The 22,914-nt window shown below is 41.4% G+C and overlaps 1 protein-coding gene across 1 annotated transcript; it reads right to left on the bottom strand.

Annotated features, from left to right (window-relative positions):
* Nucleotides 1-1,160: 1,160 nt before the first annotated feature.
* kcnj12a (potassium inwardly rectifying channel subfamily J member 12a) lies at nucleotides 1,161-3,501 on the bottom strand. The gene has a single exon (XM_062414334.1). It carries the CDS (start codon nucleotides 3,361-3,363, stop codon nucleotides 2,062-2,064), a length of 1,302 nt encoding a protein of 433 aa, XP_062270318.1. The 5' UTR covers nucleotides 3,364-3,501; the 3' UTR covers nucleotides 1,161-2,061.
* Between the last annotated feature and the right edge of the window lie 19,413 nt (nucleotides 3,502-22,914).

Genomic DNA, 22,914 nt, shown 5'->3' on the forward strand with positions numbered 1-22,914 from the left:
TGAACGTAACACAGAAAAAGCCAATCTCAAGCTTAATTACAGCTTGAAACATACAACTAAAGTGGGTTGTATGTCAAAGAATAAAGGTAAAATTCTTTGACAGAGTTTGGATGTACAACAAGCAGCTTTCAACAATTAAAGTAAAAGTATTCTGAGAGAGACAATGTTACACAGGAAGGTTTTGCTGTGAACAAGCTATTAAGTGAAACCTCATACAGAAGGGGAACTTGTGAAGGAGCCTTGTTGCTGCAGCAGAGCTGCTTGCTCTGGAGTTGCACAACATTCAAATTGTGCATTGTGTGCAAACACTGGATTTTACTCTTCTGCAAGAACAAAAGCCTGCTATGACGTGAATATGCTGGTGAGTTTGGTTTCAGGACATGAAACGGAAATTAACATATTTGTTGAGCTGTTTAATTAGGAACAAGCTGATATGCGTAACAACCTACAACATGAAATATTTTAGGTGCAAAGCCTTATGATCAAATTCTATTAATCCGGTGTACGTCATGAGGATTTTCTCAATCTGAGGGGACATGCACTGAAGGTTGGATCTCCGTTTCAGACAACCTTCTGCTGTGAACCATTCCTTTCCTAAGTATTAACTAACACCTGAAAAACCAGCTGACAGCAGTATCATCATCACTGCCATCTGACATCAGCCTCTTTGCCAAAAATAACCAGTTCAACACATTGGATTAGAGAGTTTACTGTGATATATTTGTTCATTAAAAAAGGTAACTTTAGTATGGGCCTTGAAGGATTAAAAAAATTATAATAAGGGCCCTTGATAGGAAAAAGGTTTCCAACCCCTGACCTAAAGCAATGTCATTACATTACATTATTTCATCTTACAAAGAACACCTTTTTCTGTCCCCTGATAGTTATTAATATGCATAGATTTGACAAAAATACATTTGTGTGATCAATTTAGGCCAATTTGTCACAGTTTCCATACGTTTACATTTACATCATTTTACAAGTTATGTAAGTTAAGTTCACTTATATTTAAGTTGCATTTATTAATATGGTTACAGAACATTATTATTGATTTATTTATTGATTCATTTTTCTGATCATTGGAGACCTGAATTTTGCGACCTATATCTTGCAAAAATAAAAGTTACACTACATGTTCATCAAAGATGGTTGTCCTATTGGCTATTTGTGCTTTGCTTCTATTTATGTTTGTAAGCCAGGGCCAACGAATCATGATGTTTAATTCTGCTCAACATATTTATTTATAGTCTTCATAGTGCAATTCTTTTTTTGGATTAATGATGGTGGCTCATAATATTTTAATAGAGGGTTTAAACATGAAGCATTTAGAGATTATATAAATAGTTGTTTTCAGTACCGGTTTACTTCTGTTCAACATATTTCTACATTGTGCAAATTCTCCCTATGTTGGTAGACTTAACCAATGATTTTACCCCAATGAAAAAAAAAGGGTGTTGAATTATGTTGTTTTCAGTGGCTTGCGGTCAGATGTTTTATCATGGCACATTGCATCAGAATGCTGCAGTGCATGAATTTCAATTTGTGCAACTGAATACTGGTCCAGCCGTTGCAGCAATGCAAGGAACACTAAAAAAAAAAACCTGGAAACATCATTATTTGTGCCCAAGAACAAGATGAAATAGCAACAATTTAAAGAGACGATTTGGAAACTGATACTGCACACAAAACATAACTTACCTAAGCAAAGTATTTACAACTAAATATAATTTTTTCAAGGATCTGTCACAATAGTTTTTGATCCCTCTCATTGAAGTCTTAACTCTAAAGGACCATGTGAAAAAAGATTCAAGTTTCCATGAAAGAAGAAGGTCTTTTGTTGTTCCTTGATTGTGGACATTCCTCACCACAATTTCTACGCTGTGTACTGTTGCTTTCCCCCATTCCTTCCAGTAAAGTTCCTTACATTGTATATATATTGTATATTGTCTTATTTCTTTGCCAATCTTCACAGTAGTCAGTTCCTATGGCACTTTGCATTGTTCGGCATTATTACCCTTGGATAAAGTTATCAAAAGTGGACCTTGGGTCAGAAGGTAGATGTCATATTTCCGACTCTCTGCGATATGACCGTTGATCCAGCGCTCTGTTGGGCTGTAAGCGATCAAACTCATGTCGGCTGTTCCGGTCTGGACTGAGATTGGACAATACCCTGCCTCCACCGACTACATCCTCCTCCTCCTCATCACGGTTGAGGAAGGCCAGCTCATTTTCATAGCAGAAGGAGTTAGAGCTGGGGACTAGGAATTTGTTCTCCACCATGTCCTTGGCACTGCAGCGGGGGGTGGACGGCACCTCATATGTTTTGTGAAAGTGTGAGTAATCCACCTTGTACACGTTCTTCTCCTCAAACAAGACTGGCTCATACCGGTGACCCCAAAGGATCTCAGAGGCCAAATAGGAGCTGCGAGCCTGCGTGGTCATGGCGGTTGCTTCAACCATGCCCTCCAAGATGACAACAACCTCAAAGTCTGCTGTCTCTAAGTCCTGTTTACTGATCCCAAAAAGAGGGCTCTCCTCATCGATCTCATGGAGAATAGTGATGGGTGAAACTAAGAAAATCCTGTCCAAGCCTTTATCAAAGCCCACGTTAATGTCTATCTGGTCTAAAGGGATATATTCTCCCTCATCCGTGATCCGAGGTTTGATGAGCTGTGCCCGGACATGGGCCTCTACAATGTGGCTCTTACGAAGATTCCCTACCCTCCACATGAGACACAGCTTTCCATCCCGCATGGCGATGACAGCATTGTGGCTAAACAACAGTGTTTGTGCTCGCTTCTTAGGCCTCGCCATCTTGGCCATGATGGCACCAATCATGAAGCAGTCAATGATGCAGCCCACTATGGACTGGAAGACCACCATAAAGACAGCCACTGGGCACTCCTCAGTCACACAGCGGTAGCCATAACCTATTGTAGACTGTGTTTCGATGGAGAAGAGAAAAGCAGCCACAAATCCATTGACTTGTAGGACACATGGAGTGAAGTTGTCATCTCCGGCAGGGTTATCCAGATCGCCATGCAGCAAAGCGATGACCCAAAAGGCTAAGCCGAAGACCAGCCAGGAGACCACAAATACCAGAGTGAAGACTAACAGCATCCATCGCCAGCGAATATCGACACATGTAGTGAAGATATCAGCCATGTAGCGTTGTGACTTTTCCTCCATGTTGGAAAACTGCACGTTGCACTGGCCATTCTTTTTGACAAAGCGGTTGCGGCACTTGCGGCGGGTGTGGATCTTGCCATTGCCAAAGCCGTTCATGCCATGCATGGTAGTGAGGCGGAGACCCTCTTCCTCGGATGACACAATGCTGTAGCGGTTGATCCTCCCCACACTCATGCTCCTGGCAGGGCCTCCAGCTGCAGGGTGAGAGGAGAAGGGCAGGCCTCGAGTCCCAGTGTGTGATTGTGGCCCCTCACAGCTTGATCACTGGCTACACTGCATTTTAGTGCGTCATAGACAGAAGCTGGCTGGAAGTCGTGTGTTTTAATCCAATCCCTGCAGAGTGTGTCAGGAGAAGAGAACAATGTTAGCATTTATGTCACATAATGGACAAACAACACCATAACTGTGTATAAAAGCATCACCAAAGAACCAACCACAACAGATTGTGGAGACTAAATTGCAAAATCTTGTTACATAAGTAGCACTCAAACTGTTTTTCTGCTGGTCCTAAAAAGAAGGTTTCAATAAATATCAATTGCGTATTAGACTTGATAAGGTGCCTGTTTGTTAGATCCCAAATGACCACCTCAATTCACCAGATAGATAAATCTGGACCCATTTAAGAGATTGATTTTTTTCGTTAACCATCTTACTGTGTCATTGTGTAATATTAATGTTGTTCGATTGTTTCATAGTTAACTGAGTCATAGTTTTTTTTTTAAATCGACCAGACACTCCTTGTCCCTTTCTTTCCCTCTCTCCCTCTCTTTCACTCAAATCATAGTCAGACTGGCCACCATGAGCTCCTTGAGAAATCTCACCAAATCAGCGGGCTGGTACAACATAAAAACATCTACACCATCCTCAGCAGGCAGGCAGAACTCGGCACACCACTAGTGTTTGCTTTATTTGTGCTCATTCCCACCACTGGCATGTAGAGGGCCCTCTCTGTGTACCTGTCATTCAGGATTGCACATGAGTGTATGGAATGTGACAGGACTGGTCTCCCCGGCCAATCACAATAATCAGCGACCCCTAAAGCTGCTGCCACAAACCTAGTATAATTCTGTGGAAAACATAAATCAGGTCAACAATAAGCTACTAAAGTATTTTTATATTGTCAGGGTTTATATTGTTTGCATCCATAATACCAGTTACTTGATAGTTCCTTCACACTTTCTCTCTCTGCCATTTTGCTCTATTAAAACGTCACGACTCAAAACCCAAAAGCGCCTCACTGAAGGGTTCTCAAGTCTTTTGAATTTGGCTGGGTAAATGAAGAGCTGCGGCCTCGTTGCAGATCCACTTCTGTCACGTGGCATTTCCTCGGCTTTTCTCTTTCAAATTATAAAGAGGGTTGGATGTCGAGAAAAAACTGCTTGTATCTGGTTAGATGTTAGTTTGTAAGCCCTGTCATACGGTATAGGAATAACAGCCTATCAGTTTGTGTACGTGTTTAAACTCCTAAGCGAAATGTGTGTGTGTGTGTTTGTGAGTGCATAGACCTAGACTTGCAATTCCAGATGCTGTGTACAGGGATGGAGACTGGACTTTCTTTGACCCCATTCTGTACATTTTGCAGTAATATTAATCATTATATGAGGATAAGGTAAATCTCCCACACTGTCCTATCATGCTCCATAAAAGTAGGTCATAGATTTTCCCCTGTACAATCCTGTGTATGACTTATTCACTGTAATTACTCATCACAGTTTAAGCTTAGAAGATTGTTACGAAATTAGACGTATATGTGTTAAAATGGCATTTGCAGTAAGTATGGATTGTGGTCAAAGTCTCGATTAGGCAGCAGATCTCCTGGCCACTGCATTGGACGACAAGTCTCAGGGTCAAGTTTTTTTTTTTACCCGTGGGTGTTGGACTGAGGCCCCTCTGGTGCAGACAGCTTTTATCGCTCCGCAACCTCCCATCTGTGTCTGTCCGCCTAAGACTTGACAGTTCACTCATGTGCGCTCCCAAATCCCAGGTGTCCTGCCGTCTGCCACAAACTCACACTAATTCCCTCCTTACTCACACTCTTTAAGGTGGAAGTTCTTCTGATCTGGAGCCAGATTATCTCATGCACAGTCTCAAATTTGTCCCTTAGGGGTCAAACACGTCTGTATCAGGAAAACACAATGTAGCCAAGAGCACACCTTATTAATAATTTCAGATATATAATTCTGACTGAGGAATCTGAATTTCCTTAATTCAAATAAATGTACAGTCAAAGGGGGATCTGTAGTTCTTTAGCTGCAAGTAGAATATAATCATGTCAATGAAAAAGGGTTAACTCGGACAAACAAATAAGCAATTTTTCCTGACTGAAATCAGGTGTTGGCCAAAAATAGGACAAAAGACAACTAAATATGAGTTCTCTGCAGCTGTTAAAGGTGTAGAGCTAAAGGTAGTTTTCCTTATTTGGAGTTGTGTCCCTCTGGAAGTGATAGCAAGTTCCAGTCCTTTTTTAAAAAAAATTCTTTACTTTTTTATTTGTTCTGGGATCATAGATGTTTACTTATAACACTGGTTGTTAACTCGAAGAGTAATTCAGTGCCATTATGCAAATCGTATGCTTGAACAACCTTTTGCGATCTTGGCTGCTGTGTGTCTTCTTGAGGAGTTGAGAGATGTGACTAAGGGAGATGATAACCTTGCAGCTAATGTGGAATGGACTAGGACAAATAATTAGATGTGCAAAATAGTGGAAGGGACTCGGTGGAACAATGAGGTGGAGTGAGAGAAGGTACTTCATCTCAAGACGAGCATGCAGGAAACTGAGCTGAGCCACTACGATCCACCTCCCAAGGCCTTTGTGAAGGAAGAGTCGAGGCTCAGGTGTCTTTGTATTTTCCTAGAGCTAACCATGCAGAACTCATCTCATCTCAAGTGACCTACAGGTATTTTCCTATAGAAAGCCACACCATCTCTCCATGCAGATATGCTTTCTGATTGGTAACATGTTTTATTGTTGTTTTTCTAATGCAGTGCAGTAAAAAAAAATGCTGCTAGACAAAGGCAGTAAGTCAGAACAAGACACTGACCAACCCTGGAGGCGGTTAGACCTCGCTATGTAGGCCATCTCCTGTGCAGAGATTACATCTCAGGTGCTCGTTGAGAGAAGTGTCAGAAAGAAGTGTTCAGAAAGAAGTTGAGTCACCTTCTCACAGGGTTAGAACAGCTGGTATAGTTATGTAAGTAGAACCCCACCTGTAGCTATTCAATCACTCGGTTCTTGTCGAATGATCATTCCCACATGTGAGCTCATCACTGAGCATTTTCTATCATCACGTGTGAAGGTTTTTTAAATTACCTTTACCCGTCCACCACGGCTGAATCACCCGTGTTAAACGTGAACGGATATTTCCAGTTTTAAGTGACGCCTCTGGGTCAAAGCACATAAGCTAAGATGCATTACTTAAAAGACAGTACTGCTAGATGTTACAGGTGGAGCCACACAGGAAGGTACTGTGTATACAGTAAGGTGTACTCCATGTGTTTGAAATATTATTGTAACTGTTTTGGGACTGTGTTATAATCAGTGTTTTGACTCAGTCCTGCTACGTGCTACACTTGTCTTTTGGAAAATATAAGTGAATCAAATGGGAGATGAAACGCACCATGAGTTCGGTGAACTCTCAGACATCACTGCATAATATTCATTCTTTTCCTTCTGTCTCTTTGGTGCGCTCAAATCTTTGATTTCTTTATGCAATGATAAAAATGTGCTGTATCAGAATCAATACTTTATCCTGTGAGCCCTATTGATATCTGTCCCTCCAGTATTATTATGCCAAATAAGAAGGTACTGTTATTTGAAGTAACACACACATGAAATTAGGTGTCCAAGTGTTTACAAGTGGATTTGTTACCAAGGAAGTAACAGTAGAAATATAAGTGTTTGTTTACATAGGCTCAATTTGGGATTCTGTCATCAATCTATTCAGTTTAAAATAATAGGAAACCGAAATCTGGAAATCAACCCTCCACATTTTAGATTTGACCAGAAAATGTTCTTCAATTATCAATTGATTGTCAAGCCTTTAATTTTTAGCAATAGCCTACAGTTATCACACAAAACAATGTGTTTGTATCTTCTCACTCTGCTTTACTGTCTCAGTGAACAGGCTGTGACATGAATCTAGATCACTGACTTCAGGATTTAAATGTAGTTTGAATGGATTACCTTTAATTGTTGCCTTTGTCTACCTTCTAGCTCTATGTCAGCTTTTCTCTTTTAACCATTTGTGATCTGGGTACCTGTCAATATCATGCTGTGATAATGACAAGTAAGGCCCTGTTGACCAGTAGGACATTTTAGTTAAACCATGATGATGATCAACCTGATTGGAACAAATCAATATTTTCTATTACTGTATTCTACAGGAAAGCATTTCTGCACCAAAAAAGCTGTGATGTGATTTGTAATGATGTCATCTACGATGCCATTTCGTATTTTGAGACATTTGGGCTCTGACATATTGAAAAGTTTAGATTTAATTTAAATCAGATACTAGTTTAGTCTGAATTAAAGCTTGTACGCTTGTAGATACACACAATAATTTACAGGGGCAAACAGCAGTGACAGTGACAAGACATTGTTGTCCATTGTTGACCAATGAAATTTGACAAACAATCAGACTGCAAGTTTGAGGTAAATTTTTCCTTCCCTTACCTTTTTTGTTCTACCTGTACTTCACCAGGCTGAAGAAGTAAAAGGTGATATCTTCTTTCCCAGTAACCAAACTAAGGCATTCTCTCCTTCTGCTACTGCTGCTGCTCCCCCTCTCTCCGTGTTACTCTAATACTGGAGAAAACCACTCCATCATCTTCAGCACAAGGCACCGACCCCCTTTGAATTTCTTCATCCTGGCTTGATCTCTGTGCTCTTGTCTTTTTTTCTCAGAAGCTGTTTGCGAGTGCAGGTGAAACGCAGTGGTAATGACCGGGTGGATTCCCAGAAAGACCCCCGGGGCCACGATGCCGCCACCGCCGCTGCTGGACGTGCAAAACAGGTGTGAAACCTTTTTATGAAGGCTATGCCAGTGAAAATTCAGGGTTTTGTATCTCCATCTTTCGAGGCAGTTTCTTCAGCTGGTCTCCAGGTTATCCCTCATCTTTACTAACATAAAGTATGCCCTTCACATTTCCTGTTAAACTGTACAATTTTCCCTCACTGTGCATTAACTGAACAGCTTTCTCTATCAATCTTTTGCAATCTGATCTAGTTCGAACTGCTGTTCTCTCTCTCTCTCTCTCTCTCTCTCTCTCTCTCTCTCTCTATCACTCTCACACTCTCTCCCCCCTGACTATTTCTTGCTTGTTCTCTCCTCTCCTCTCCCTCCCCCCTCTCTCGGTGTTCACAGAAGCTGCCATTTGCAGTCTCTCTCCCTCTTTTCTCCTCCCCTCCTCTCTCCCTCCCTACCATTTTTCTCCTCCCCTCCTCTCTCTATCTCTCTCTCTCTCTCTCTCTCTCTCTCTCTCTCTCTCTCTCTCTCTCCCTCCCTCCCTCTCTCTCTGTCTCTTTGTCTCTCTCCCTGCCTCCCACATCATGGCACCACCAGTTGACAGCAACTTGACGCACACAGACGTATCATTGAGAAAACATGAGCAGACAATCCACCATTGTGTGCGATCACTTGTTAATCAAAAGTAAATGGAGGCCACATAATAAGAGAGACAGGCTTGAACACTGACTTCCCAAGCAAAACGAATAACTCTTAGTTTGCCACTTATTTGAGTCCATCTACCCTGCATGTGGCCACATTCACCCTCGTAGAAGGGGGGGGGATTCATTAAAGTTCCTCTATTGGTGTCAAACAAATTCACCAGGTGAGAATATTGATCGCTGCATGGCCTCAACATGACCAGGGCCCGTGTCTCTTTGACCTGCTGTAATGAAAGTCGGCGCTGTGTGCGGTGCAGAGTGTGTATCAATGTATCAAGCTGCTGGCTGCTGGGTCTCAATGCAGAGTGATGCCTTTCACACTTGTCACCAGCCACTAATCAACAACGATTGAACTGAGGCTGCGTGCATTTGTGGGCGCGTGCTCGACAATATGACAGCATCACCACACCAGTGACACTCTTGTGAGACGAATTGAAATTGAAGTATGCCAATCACGATTAGTCAGCTCTCTTGTCTCATCTGTTGCAGTAGCACTGCTCTACACATAAAGTATTTTAGGAAAACGCAGGACTGTTGTCTTGAAGTGTCACTCTGCCTGCATTTCTGAAGAATTATTCGGTGTCCATGGTTTGTTCTTTCAGCCACCGCTTTCTCAGCCACGGTCGAGGACATTACCGTTATCCTTGACAGCTTCAAAGTGTGACATTACCCTCAGAGCTGAGTGCCCACTCCCCTTTTCTCACGTCTTCAGAGAGCCAGTCATCAGTCAAACGCTAAATGAGATGACAATTAGTAAAGGAGGGGGTTGAAAGAGTGAGAAGTTTCTAAAAACAGCCATACTGGCTCAGCCCCGGCGCTAACACTAATGATTCATCAGTGCAGGAACCCTCTTTTTTTCTCTTTCTCTCTGCGCTCCCAGTCTTTCTCCCTCGCAGCCTCTGATTTCAGGCTTCTAAGGGTTATTTGCAATAGCCCGTGTGTGATCATCACCAGGCTATTGTGTTTGGCTGAGGACAACTAATGGAGCTCAAAGCGTCCTTTTAAAGCGCCTCTCGGTCTGTGGCAGCAACAGGTACTGTACCGGCTCCTGCATAATGTAAGACTACAACGCCACGGCGCTGCGAGCCTGGAGAACAGTAGATCACAAGGTTCACACATGCAGACTCTGAACCTGGTTATGTAACTGCACCATAATCACAGGTGGCAGCTCACATATCCTTTCCATGTCTGTGTCTAAATGAAAGGGTTTCGCCTCCCAGGGAGAGGGCTAAGTGGGATTCACTGCCGCTTCTATGGCTACAGGTATCACACATATTCCCTATTTTCAGACCAAAGGGAACTGGTAGAGACGAATCAGAGAGAGACAGAGAGAGTTAAAGGGGAGAGGAGGATTTGGTTCAGCCATGGCCCTTGATAACGTGATAAGATTGTTTTGGATAGATGAACATTCTTTGTTTATATGCATTTATATCGGTATTTGAATCTTTAACCTTCAAATTGAAATTTGAGATTTGATCTTACTTAAATGAGTACATTAAAAATGACGGCATTTGCATAAATTTGTGGTACAATAACCCAAGTCCAAACATCCCATCTGGAGCTGGGTGTCATTTGGTCGAGTCACTGGACATTCACAAACTCTCCACTAGTCTAACTATGACACCATTCAGACCATTGTCCTGAGTGATCCGATCACAAGTGGTTAGAGCTCAGTTCAGAACGCATGTGGCCACATTATTATGGCTGTGTGATTGCAAATGTGTCCTGGGCACAGTTTCGCAATGAATCAATCTTGTCAATGTCCATACGTTGATTTGTTTGTAGCCACCATACCAACACTGACCACTACATAGGGACTGTTACGTTTTCTTAAAATGGTAAAAATCTTTCTTCATAGCTGTGCTCATTCATTCATTCAGTCGCTCCTGATTCTGCTTGCTCTCTTTCTCTCTCTTTCTCTCGCTCACGGCAACACACGACGACACACAAACACACACACAATACAAATATTGTCACTTTACGGTCAAATCTGTGGTCAGACATGATTTGGTCTTCGCAAACACAAATGATAAACCTGATTATTTGCATATAGTTAATGGAAGTGAAATCCAATCACAAGTGTTCACCGGAGACACATTGAGGCTGCATTCTAATGCCAGGTGTGAACAGACAAACTTAACGTTGTGCACTTGTGATTGGAACAGATGTTAATACCAGGTCTGTGCAGGGACAATTTTGCAGCACTTGAGCTGAAATGCCTCCATGAAGTGCAGAATTGTGACTATTTCTCCGTTCGGCAAAACAACATATTCATCAACACTCATTAACCAAATGATTCCAAAAGAAATTAACACAAATTAAAAAACATATTGTAGCGGAAAATAGAGAAAAATGGGAAAACTGAACTAACGCTGGATGGTGAAAACAGGAAGGAAGAAAATTAAAACGCTCAGGTATTAAATCTGCAGCTGAGCAGATAATGTGAGGAAAGAGGGGGGCTGGAGATTTCTCTGTCTTGCCAGTTTCAGCAAGGTGTAATTTGCATTAATCAGAAGGTTCCTAAGAATAAACTTTTCACGATCTTTCTTGCGATAGCGATTGTGGCATTTCATCTTCCTCTGTGACGCTCGCCTCAGGCAGATGGTGCGCAGGACCTCGATTGACTTATTGCTGCTGACAGCTCAATCTCTCTCCATCATTATCAGGAAATATCATGCTCATGGTTATAACACTCAGAGTGAGATACAGATAAATATAAATAAATGAAATGTATGCTGTTTTGACACATGAAGTATATTTTCCCAGTTTAGGTAAAGATCACTCATTCATATTGGGATGTTTAATACATTTAAAGGATTCTGATACTTGTACCTGCAATAAATCTCAGAAACGTCTTGACCTGTCATCGTAACAATACATTTTGTCCTATATTGCGTGGAAGCCCAGAAGAGTTCTGAACTTTCCCACCCTCCCTCGTTCCAAGCTCCTCGAGTTTTTTGATCAAGAACCTCAATTACATTATTCTCTGAGACTCCCATCTGATACAGCTATTTCAGGCTTGGCGCCATTCCATTTGTGCAACTTCATTTCTTGTCTGCAGGGATTAGGAATGTGATATTACTGTACTCACACTCTGTAAAAAAGTGGTGTAACGGCCTTGTTCCTGGACTCAGCTGGTTGTTGTTTAAAGTGGGCCGCAAACATTTTCGATGATATAATCTTAACGCCTTAGTTTGGTTTTATGTGCCTGTGTTGTTTTAGGCTGGATACAAACTAAACGATTCACAGATTAATTTTTCTGTGACAGATCCAATGTTGATACTTTCTATTTTCATTTTCAAGATTTCTCAGCAAACATCTGTTCTAAGCGACGTGTGTGTTGTTAGCATTGCACATTGTCACAATGGTCTTGTAAAGTGTGACGTGAATAGAAAATTAATTTGTAATTGTGTCTGAACCGGCTGTTGTTTAGAGGGGTGAGATAATTTAGGATGATGTTGGCATTTACATTAGATTATTATTCTAATGTGTAAATCTTGAAGTTATTTCCAGAAAATTGTCACATGAATACGTTTTGAGAAATCTGTTTACATATAGAGAATTTCAGTGCTGCCGTGGGGTTTGTAATGATTTCACTTTGAAGCTCGCAGTTGACTGTGAGCTACAGTTGTATAAGCTTTTTACGCCTCGTCATTCGTAGTTGTTTAGGAGCAGACTGGCTACACTTCATTAAACAGGCTGGATCTAAGCTTTCATGCACTTGTGATAATGGAGTGTGGCGAGTGACACAAGAGAGTGTGTGTCATCAATATAAGCCCTGTTGTGCACCCTCTAACTACTGCGTGTGTGTTTGACATACATTTGGAAGAATGTATCAAATGCAATATTCCACTTAAGTAGCCACTTAGCTCAACACAGAAGCTTTCATTGCGAGTGGAAGCTCTTTTAGAATATTTTCGTCTTCTTGTTGCTAATGAGAGATTTAGACTTTTATATATTTCACACGCAATATATAGGTCTGTGTAATTTTTGCTGCTTCTGGTTATGAGTTTGTATTTAATTTGAGAAGTATTTTCTTCACTCTCTGATTAGCAGAATCACCTTGCCCAAAACTAGTATCTTCGCTTTTAACAAGAATTCATTACCTAATGTGCTATGCGCTGCGACGCTGGGGGTGACGGTTTGGTGTGCAGGGTTCAACATGTCCTCACCTTGACAGCAGCCCGAGAAACGAGCCCCTGTCTGCCTTTCCATCGATACCCTGGGGGTGAGAAAATTAATCGGCTCAGGATCCAGTGTCCCCACAGCCATCCCTCCCTCTGCTGACCCCGGCCTCTGCCTTTGCCCAAAACGACAAACCTCCCCTGTAGTGATCAAACACTCTCGTCCCCCATTTCACATTGAGGGAGAGTTTACTTTTCGGAATATACTTCTGGACAGTATCAAGACACCAACATCACACTGGAGAATTTCCTTCAAACAAAATGGACAGATTGTCTGAAGTTGGACTTTTAATTCCATGGTATCTATATTACAGTGGTGAAGAAATAAAATACTTATAGCTGCTTTCAGACATGCATTGAAGTACATACATTTTCCTAAGATACTCAGGAGGGGCTGTTTGTAAGGACGCAAATGTCCGAGTTAGTTGGTCCGAAAATTTTCTGGAAGTTTTCCTTCCTGCACCTGGTAAAATGTCCTGTAAATGTCAGAGAGAGCCCTTGTGAGAACACAGCAGACCATCTCCAGACAGTTGGTCATAGAAAAATACGACTATCTATAAGACACCAACAAAGATGTCAACACGGAAAGACAACAAGATTTGAGAGATTTTGACAATAATCTTCTTCTGCAGTTCTTCATATGTGAGAGGCCAACTCCTTAAAATCTCTTAAACCAATTTTCCAGATATTTTGCTCAGGTGCTGTCTGAAGATGTTATCACTAACTTAACTGCAGTTATAGCCCTCTCCTTCCCATGTGAAACGGTGTCACTTATCACACATGTTGTCCCAATTGACACATTAAACCTCTTCGCTGAACAAACATCTTTAGCACTTCATTTTAGAGATGAATTAAACCGTTTAATGCTCCTCAAAGTTGAAAAATTTCCCTGCTATTCTTGCAAATTAGCTCATATTGCAATGTGAATTCATGAGAGCTGCTGTATGTTTTCCCTCATTTATCTGCTGTCTTTGATGGTTAAGCTGCAGGGTGATTGGACAGTTCCTGTGGATGTGGCCGCTGGTGACATCGTTGTGTTCAGGACGATAAACACAACCAAAAGAAACCAGGTCAAGAATCAGATCACATCTGGTCATGTTCCACAAAGAGGACAGAACAAACAATTGTGCGATTTTTAATTGGAGCCTACACGTGTTGTCCGAAAGCTTCAGCGAGGAATACTTGTTTAAAGTGTGTCTTTGTGGGTGTGCATACATCTGCGTTGGAACTTGTCGTCTTTCATGTTGGTATGTATTTGCAGACAGGAGAGTGTGCGCTCACAGAGCTATTTGTAGCAGGTCTGGCTCCCCGGGAGCCCATCCTCCATCTGTCAATTTCTTACAGCCGAGCCCAGCGAAGCCCTAATTTTACCCCTAAATTTACCAGCAGCTGACCCTTTTCTCTGGATGGTATCATAGACACCATTATTTCCAAGCATCCCTTACTTTCTCACTTACTGCCTGCTGGACTCTCCCCCTCGTTCTCTTTCTTCATGACAAACACACTCATAAAAGCCCAACTTGACTCTCTGCATGCTCTTTCACACGCTCAGACACAGTCACTGTGACACCCACACGTTCATCTGCAGTGCTACTAGAATAGACACAAGACAGAATGTGCATATTTAAACGTTTGGAAGCTTAAAAAAATTCATCACATGATTAACAAAGGTTCAAAAGTGTGTTGGGGTATTATTAGTATGTTGATATGCTGAATAGAAGCCCCATGGCCTTGGAAAAATGAATTACCCAGTAGAGCATATGGTGGTTTTTTTGCAGGCATATGGTGGGATGCCACTTGCCCCTTTAGTTTGGGGCCTTTTTGGAGAGAGTTATAAGAAGCCATTCATAAGACAGGGCTAAGAAACTTTCCCTTACACGAGAGCTGGAGTAAAGAGGACATGTCAGAAACCTGCACTGCATTTATTTGAAGGTGGTTTTATATCTTTTTAACCATTTCATGGAAAAAGGCAAAAACTTTTCAGCCTGGGAGAGATATGTTATTTGAAATTGATAATCAGTGAACAACCCATCATTGTAATGATGAAAATATATAGCAGTTGTTGGTCTCTTCAAGGACATTCAGTCAATAGAGCTTCTCTCGGTCCTGCTCTACAAATGTTCGAGTCAGTTGCTCTGCCCCTTCGGCAGGGTATTACTTGGAGGATTCACATCATGCTAGAGGGTAATTATTAGGTGCAACTCCACCTCTGCTTTTACGTCCATATCTGTATCTACATAAAAATGTCCCCTAGCGTGGGTATGGGGGTATCAATTGTTCCCAACACTGGAGTTTTCCAGGTTGGGATGAGTATTGCGTGGCAGGAGCTGATAGCATGGTCATAGCAGTGCCGTTGTGTCAGCTTAATTCTCCACTGAGGCTTTAACCTAATTCACTCCATCCGATCCCGCACTCAATGGGCTCGCTCACCGGCTCCAATGGCCAAAAATGTTTCCCATTGTTCCCTGGAGAGAGGCCCGGGGAAGAGGAGGATGTTCAGCATTTTTTATTTATTTTGGGACTGGTAGGGTTTACATCGATGAACTTTGCCAGAACTTTTGGATAATCATCAACAAAGTGCATGTACCTGTTTGTGTGCCTTTTTGGTGTCGCTGACCCATGACAACCCAGTGAGATTCACTTTTTCTCTGGTCAGAGTTGAGCTTTTTGAGTTGCTGTCCCAGTTTAACACCTCTCACTGTGGGCGTGTGGACGAGAAGTGAGAAATAGACTGAGGCTGTGTGAGATAATTAAAAATCAGCCCTTATTTTGGTTGTGGGATTTGCATAGTGTAGGGAGAGAGAATACAAACCACATTCAATCGATCATCTTGGAACAACTGAACTATCCTACTTTAGGTATCTGCTAATTAGAATGTCTTGTCCAGTAGCTTATGCAGATTTAATATCTGCAATAGCATAAACAATAGTTCTCAGTTTGTTTTTGGATTCTTGTTAAATTGATGATTATGTCGCATTAGTGATTGTCACACTTGGCTAATGACATTAAAAATTAAGCCTGCAAATAGACATTAAACCATTCAACCAGACCATTAAAACAAAAGCCTAGCAGGATATACAACCATATATTGAAATTCCTATATATAAACAGCTGTGACTCTGAGTAAAGTGCATTCGCCTATACACTTGCACCTTTCAAAATAATATTACAAATTGCTGTAAAACAAAAGGATAGCTGGTGTAATGTGCCAAAGTGACTTTAACTGGCCGTATTCAAACTTTGTTGTTTGAGGACTTGATCCTCTGCTCAAGGGAAGATCGTTTGATTATATAGGCGACCTCAGGGATGGAGGACCCAAACTAATAACGTTTAGCTTTAGTGCATCTAATCCTCAGGCATTAAAGCCTAAAGCTGAGCGCCCATAACATTATCCAACTCAGCAGACACTAGGATGGGGCGCTCTCATTACAGCGATGAGCCTCCTGAGTGAGCCCGCTTGTCACCATTAGGTTCAGGGCCGCAGCAGCATGAAAGAAGAGGTGCAAACTGACAGTGGCCAGTCTTCTCTATTACACTGATGGGGGAAAGCTGTTATTAACCCGACAATGCACGCGTCAGTAGGACAAGGGACAGAGAACACCCTCTGAGGTTTTGTCTCACCTGTAACTCCATCTCACCGCTTCTAAACTCTGTCATCCTGTTGCACATCTGACAAGTTCATGTTTGTTTTTTCCATATTGTTGCATAATCATAATTATGAAAGCAGTTTTTATGTATAACTGGGCCGAATGTGCATGAGTCGTATAGACATGCATCCGCTCTCTGCTTGTGGTGGATTTAGATTGTACAAATTCATCCTAGTCACGATTAAATCTTAAAAAAACTAAGGCAGAAGTCTATACCAAACGAAAACAAGAAATTTTATTTTATCATAGATATTGATATTCTTTTTATTAATCCGAATGCATTACACTTTTTTTAACTATTAATGTGCCAGTTTCCTGCGAGAGAACTGGCACATTCAACTTTTTTGTATAAATGATATGTACACACTAAATGGATTTAAAAACGTTTTACTTTTCCATTAAACTGTTGCTACAGTTGCATTATTAGAAATAGCGAATTGGTTCAAAATACAATTTCATTTAAAACAGTCCCCATTAAAAAAATCGTATTAACCTTGAAGTGACCTTAAAAAATATATTTTCTTTAATGTAAAACGTAGTCATGAATTCACATCAGTTAAGTTAAATTTAAAGTTAAATTCAAAGTAAAATCTAAAGTTTTCATAATGGTGCATTTTGTCAAACATTAACGTCAATATGATACATCTTTTAAAGGCTCATATCGTGATCATTTAAGCTAAGACGGCTGCATTACCCCTGGGGGAAAAAAATCCAGAAATATCTAAAACCTCGACTTTTACAAACAATTTTCTATTTTGGGAGCACACGCTGACCATGGTGCACGTATCCAAACGCTGCAGGATTATTCATTGTGTTGCATCAGAGTTTCACCGGCAAAAACATTAGAGGACAGGAAGATCCCAAGTGGACATGCTTCATGCTCTCATTTAGGAGGACTGGTTTTATTTTTGGCTGCTTTGCCACACTCAAGCGCTGAAGTGGCTGTGCCAGCAGCACTGTGCAGTAACCTCAGTGGCCTGGTCATTAATGTGTGACTGATTGTTCTACCACGTGTCATTGTACTTCACATTACCTTCGCTCAAGTTGACTCGGTAACTGTTAGGAAACAGACCTTAAACTGACAAATTATTCTAGTAACATATCTAATCTAAGTTGTAACACAATGATGATTTAGCCAGGGATTTTTAGAGGGATGCAAATTTGTGTGTTAGTACCCTGTAAAAACTGAGCAGAGGTAATACACAACTTCATATCATATAAACATGGTATCGACATGCTGCAAGTGTTATTGGATATTTCAGGATTCTTGCAGCTTTTACAAACGGCTTCATAACAATTTCACTTTAACGTTCACTGCTACTGAAACATGTCCAGTAAAAGCGATCTCAGCAGCCAGTAAATTGAGCGTTGAATCTTTCAGCAACTGGAAACGATCCTCTAATTACTGTAATTGGCTGATACGGAAGCATGTGTGGTGGCGTGGGAGAGCCATGGTGGCACACTGATCAACGGACTCTGAGCGGCCTCTGAGCATCATCGCCTCGGCTGCTTTACCACCCCCGACCACTCTATCCTCCTGGATTGAGTTTCACCAGTCTGCTCTTTACCTCCACCCCCCACTGGCGACCTCACAGGGAGGGTTTCTGTATTTCTGGAATGGCGGAAGACCCACAGTTTTATTTTAAAGCTTTATTCCTGGAAGCGTTGGTATAATAGTAATGTAGAATAATTAAATATTTAGGATTATATTTTTAGGAGACTCCATTAACTGCAATACTCACAGATTAGCTAAAATTATACCCTCAATTATTTTGAAGCAAGAATTTAAGAGTTGCTACATCCTGCTGGTGATTGATTTTCTCCCTGCACTGTGGGAATTGTAAGGAAAACGAACCAAAATCCAATGTTATAATCAATCACTTAATCAATACCAAACAAATACTCAGCTGTCTTCCCTTGAAGTCTTACGCTACTATTGCAATGTATTTAAAAGAATGCAGAGATGGAATTTACCAAAAAGTTAAATTTTCAAAACGGTTTAGAATTTTAACGTAAACACTTGATTCCGTTATGATTTTTGTCCATTACGTATTAATTCTAAATTGGTGCGTCGCCAAAGAACTATGTCTAGTTGTTTGTGATCAGGATTATGCTAAACCTGCCTTATTGAAAATTTTTGAATGGTCGGGGCATGGGCCGTGGAAAAAACATCAAACTTTGGAGCGTGTCCAGATAAACAAGTGGATGCAGGAATTTTCTTTCACCTTCTTTTACGTGACGAGAGAAGCCGTTGAAGTTGGCAGATGTATGCACTCTCTGGGAACCCTTCTTGTTTCCTTGTTGGGAAAGTTATGAGCAGAGTTATGCAAAACTACTAACCTGATTTCCATCAAACTTTGCGGAGAGATGAGGGCTGTGCCCGGGGAAGAACCCGTTACATTTAAGTGCAGATTCAGATTAAGGGTCATGATCCAGGAATTTGTTTAACTTTCTTGAACTATAATTTATGATTTGAAGGATTGCTCAGACTTGGCAGAGGTCTGGGCCATTCCAGTTGTTTCTTGAACTGACTTCCATTTTCTCACCAGCCATTTCGATATTCGGATGCGTTGTGTACCTACACCAACACTTTCCATGAAGAGACCAAAGTGGGAAAAAAAGTAAAAACTCTAGACTAAAAGTTTTATCACGCAAAACTTTTTTGAACCAAGACAGGGCAGTTTTAAGGGCATAGTAAGGTAAGAGCAATGCCTTCCAAGGAGAGCCGACGGTGTACGGTGCTGTCATCCCGGCTTAGTGTCTGGGCCTGTGCTGGCTGTGCTGAACTGGTGTCAGGGTGAGTCTCCAGGACGGGCCACCAACAGAGCGATGACATTCCCAGGACGTGCGGCCTTTTCCCAACAGTCACCCCAGACTGCTCTCTCTCCTGGACATCTCAGGAGTAAAGATTTACATCATACTGACACCAGCTTCAGACTTTTTACATTGCAGTCAAGTGCATCGTCTTGTATTTGTTTGTATCAACAGAATGATCAATGATGATAATTGGAACATCTGAATTCCAGTATTTCTTTTTCTTTTCTAAGATCTTTGTGTTGTCATTTATATCTTTAATTTTGCCACTTTTTTCTCAACCATGTCTTCTTTGTCTCCAGTTCCGGTTATCCCTAATCTCTCAGAGTGTCTCTTGTGACTGGCTGTGAACTCGCTGCATTCAGCCGAGGCTTACATATGTTCAGCTGGCAGAGTGCACAACCAAATGCACTGGAGTGAGAAATTCAGCTGAGAAAAGCTGAGAGTAGCACCGCTTACTGAGCACAATATGTTGTTTAGTTGCATTGCATCATGGTCTCTTGAGGCTGTGTCTGTAGTTTGGTAGCTTTAACACATCTGTGATGGATTTCCCTCTGCATAGGTGTGAACTTTACTGAAACCTGACAGCTACTGATGCTCACTCAATGGTGGGAGCTAATGGGTAGTGAGCCATCATGTCGTCCATCTTTACATACAGTCTTTGCTTATTTTAGTTCTTTGCTCAGTTTCACTACAACAGTTTTGTATCGATATTGTAATACATTTTTAACACAAGATTTCTTTTAACAGTATGATAACCCATTGATAGTGTCTGAATTTATTATAAACTGATTGTTTAGGGTTAGAAACAGAATCACTCATTTCATCTATTTCCTCTCATAAATATTGGAGACATAATTGTTTTGTAGATCATTTGTCTGTCTGGGTCCCGTGTATTTCTACAGGGAACAGCTAATCATCTCCTGTGTAATTGGAGCTGTGTTAAGATGATCTGCAGGAGTGGGACGGCGGCTCTAATCACACACAACTGAACTGTAGCACTCTGGAAAGAGCAATTATTGCTTCAACACCGGTACCTTTGGTTACAATAGAGAACGGCATGTCCACGGTGAGTTGGGAATTCTAATGAGACACAGTACCTTTCCTCACTTTTCACCATATGACCTTTAAGAGAATGCATAATTATCGCGACTTGGTGGTCTATTCATCCGAATGATGTAAAAGGTTTATCAACGCCCACAGTGGAGGTTAATGCTCTGTCCTGACAGACCCTGTTCTGCAGAGTTTATAGAAGGATTTGGGAAGAAAGAAAGATTCATGGTATTGTATATCTGAAACACCATGCAAATACCACTGTCTCTGCATAAAGATGAATGACGTGGCTCCTAAATACCTGATATAAACTCTGGAATGTTGTCGCTTTAGATCCAGAGTCTTTCTAGTGATCGGGCGATGGAGCTGAGGTAGCAAGGTCGTGCTGACACACATGCTCAACCAATTGTGACTCAATCCATAAAGAGGTTTCAGCCTGTATTTATAGCATCAAATAACAAATTAAAACCAAACTTTAAAAGAAAATGAACAGTTGACCCAACACCAGTGTGATACCCACAATGAGACAAACCATGTTTGAGAAAATGTACTTTGACGGTACTCATTGACTTTGGTCCATTTCCTATCCAGCAACAGGGACGAGTCAGGATTTATAATCTATACGGCAGCCAGCCACCAGGTGGCGATCAAGACGCTTTGGCTTCGCTTTTCAGGGGCAATCAGGTCGTTCATCTTTATATACAATGTTTGGCAAATATCTTTTAATTGTGTGATCTCCTGCATAAACGATCGTGCAGCTTAATCCTGAAGAAAAGTACGCATAGTGTTATCTTTTGGATCACCTATTTAGATTTTTTGCCAGAGTGTTGCTGATAAAATCTGCAAACTGGTGGAAACCACTGATGACAGCTTGTCACAATCATCTGCCCCTGGTTGGATGAAGTCATTGAGGGGCTCTGGTTTTGCGTCATGCTGGGCAATCAACCCTTCACTGTGTCGTCTTCGTTTTTAATCTAAAATACTGCGTCACTTTTTGTTTGTTCTTGTATCCTCCCTGAGGAATGATGGAGTGCTCTGTGCTTTCATACACCTCAGTGTTGCTGAGCAGGCAACTGTCCAGGAAAGTAACCACTGCACTGTCAAAGCAGGTTTATTTCTATAGCACTGTTCAGACTCAGATTAGGTGCTTTAAAGATGCTTAGAATATAAAAGGAAACAAATAAATTGAAATGTAAAGATTGCATTTAAAAGACAATAAATCTGACAAAGATAAAGATGTTACATATCTAATATATTTGAAAGCTACAGTAAACTCAAATGACCTGACAGTATTATTAGGTCTCAGATACATAGAAACTAAAAGCTACTTCACTTTATCTGGTTTGGATTCGGGGAACACTTAAGCCTGAAACATGCTTCTGCGTTTTCACGGGCCCGTAAGCGCAAGAGCCCTTCCGGGTCCCTTACGTGCTTATGTATCCCTCCTTACGTGCTGACGGGTGTCGACCCCCTTTTCTAAAATTTACGGCAAAGCTCCGCAAGCTCACTCAGCCCGCAAGGCTGTGATTGGTCTGCTCTACATCCCTTCTGGAGCTACATTTCCGGTTTCATGCCCCATAATACCGGCAGAAATCACGGAAGATTTAGAAGAACGAATATGGACCAAATAGAAGAGCACTTGGCAGAAGATATCCGATAGTATGATCACTTGTATAACCTGTCACTGACTGGCGGATTTGTCCGCCAGAAAAAGGCTACGAGGAGCCGCAGTGGCTATGTAAATAAACAATCGACGAAGAAGAAAGAAGGCGTCTCTAAGGTCGTCTCGACAAAAAGCATTACTCCGCCTAGTGTTCTGGCGCGGAATTGCTTTGTAAGACGCGCAACGGTTGGGGAAGCATGAATGAAAACGAGTCTTGCGCCACAGCGGCGTGAAAAGACGCAGACGCAGTCGCAGAAGCATGTTTCAGGCTTTAGTAGACATGTCCTTGTTGACTTTAGCGATCTGAATAGCTTGTAGCGTACAAGGAAATAACAAATGCATTCAGGCCCGAGACTTTTGAGTGCTTTATAAACGAGTAAAAGGATTTTAAAATCCATTCTTTGATATGAAGGAAGCTGGAGCAGTGGTTTGAGGAACCAATGTAATGTGCTAGACCTTCTTGGTGTTCGTGAGGCAGCAGCGTTCTGGATGAGAACAATCCAGGAAAGATTGATAGATTCAAATATATGCCAAAGACCTGTTGAAAAACACAGGTTATCATTCACAGTTTTATCTTGTTCTTTTTATTACAGATTGCCCACGTTTGCCATCTGCTTCCTTGACGCCTGTTGTCTTTTAATGGATGCTGGTTACCTGAGCCAGTGGCTCAATGCTGTTGCAGACAGACATATCATCAAA

Source organism: Platichthys flesus, chromosome 20, assembly GCF_949316205.1.
Source record: "Platichthys flesus chromosome 20, fPlaFle2.1, whole genome shotgun sequence".
NCBI classification, from domain to species: Eukaryota; Metazoa; Chordata; class Actinopteri; order Pleuronectiformes; family Pleuronectidae; genus Platichthys; species Platichthys flesus.

What these genes read in the sequence shown, in the direction of transcription:
- kcnj12a (XM_062414334.1), bottom strand. Translation starts at nt 3,363, where the DNA reads ATGAGTGTGGGGAGGATCAACCGCTACAGCATTGTGTCATCCGAGGAA.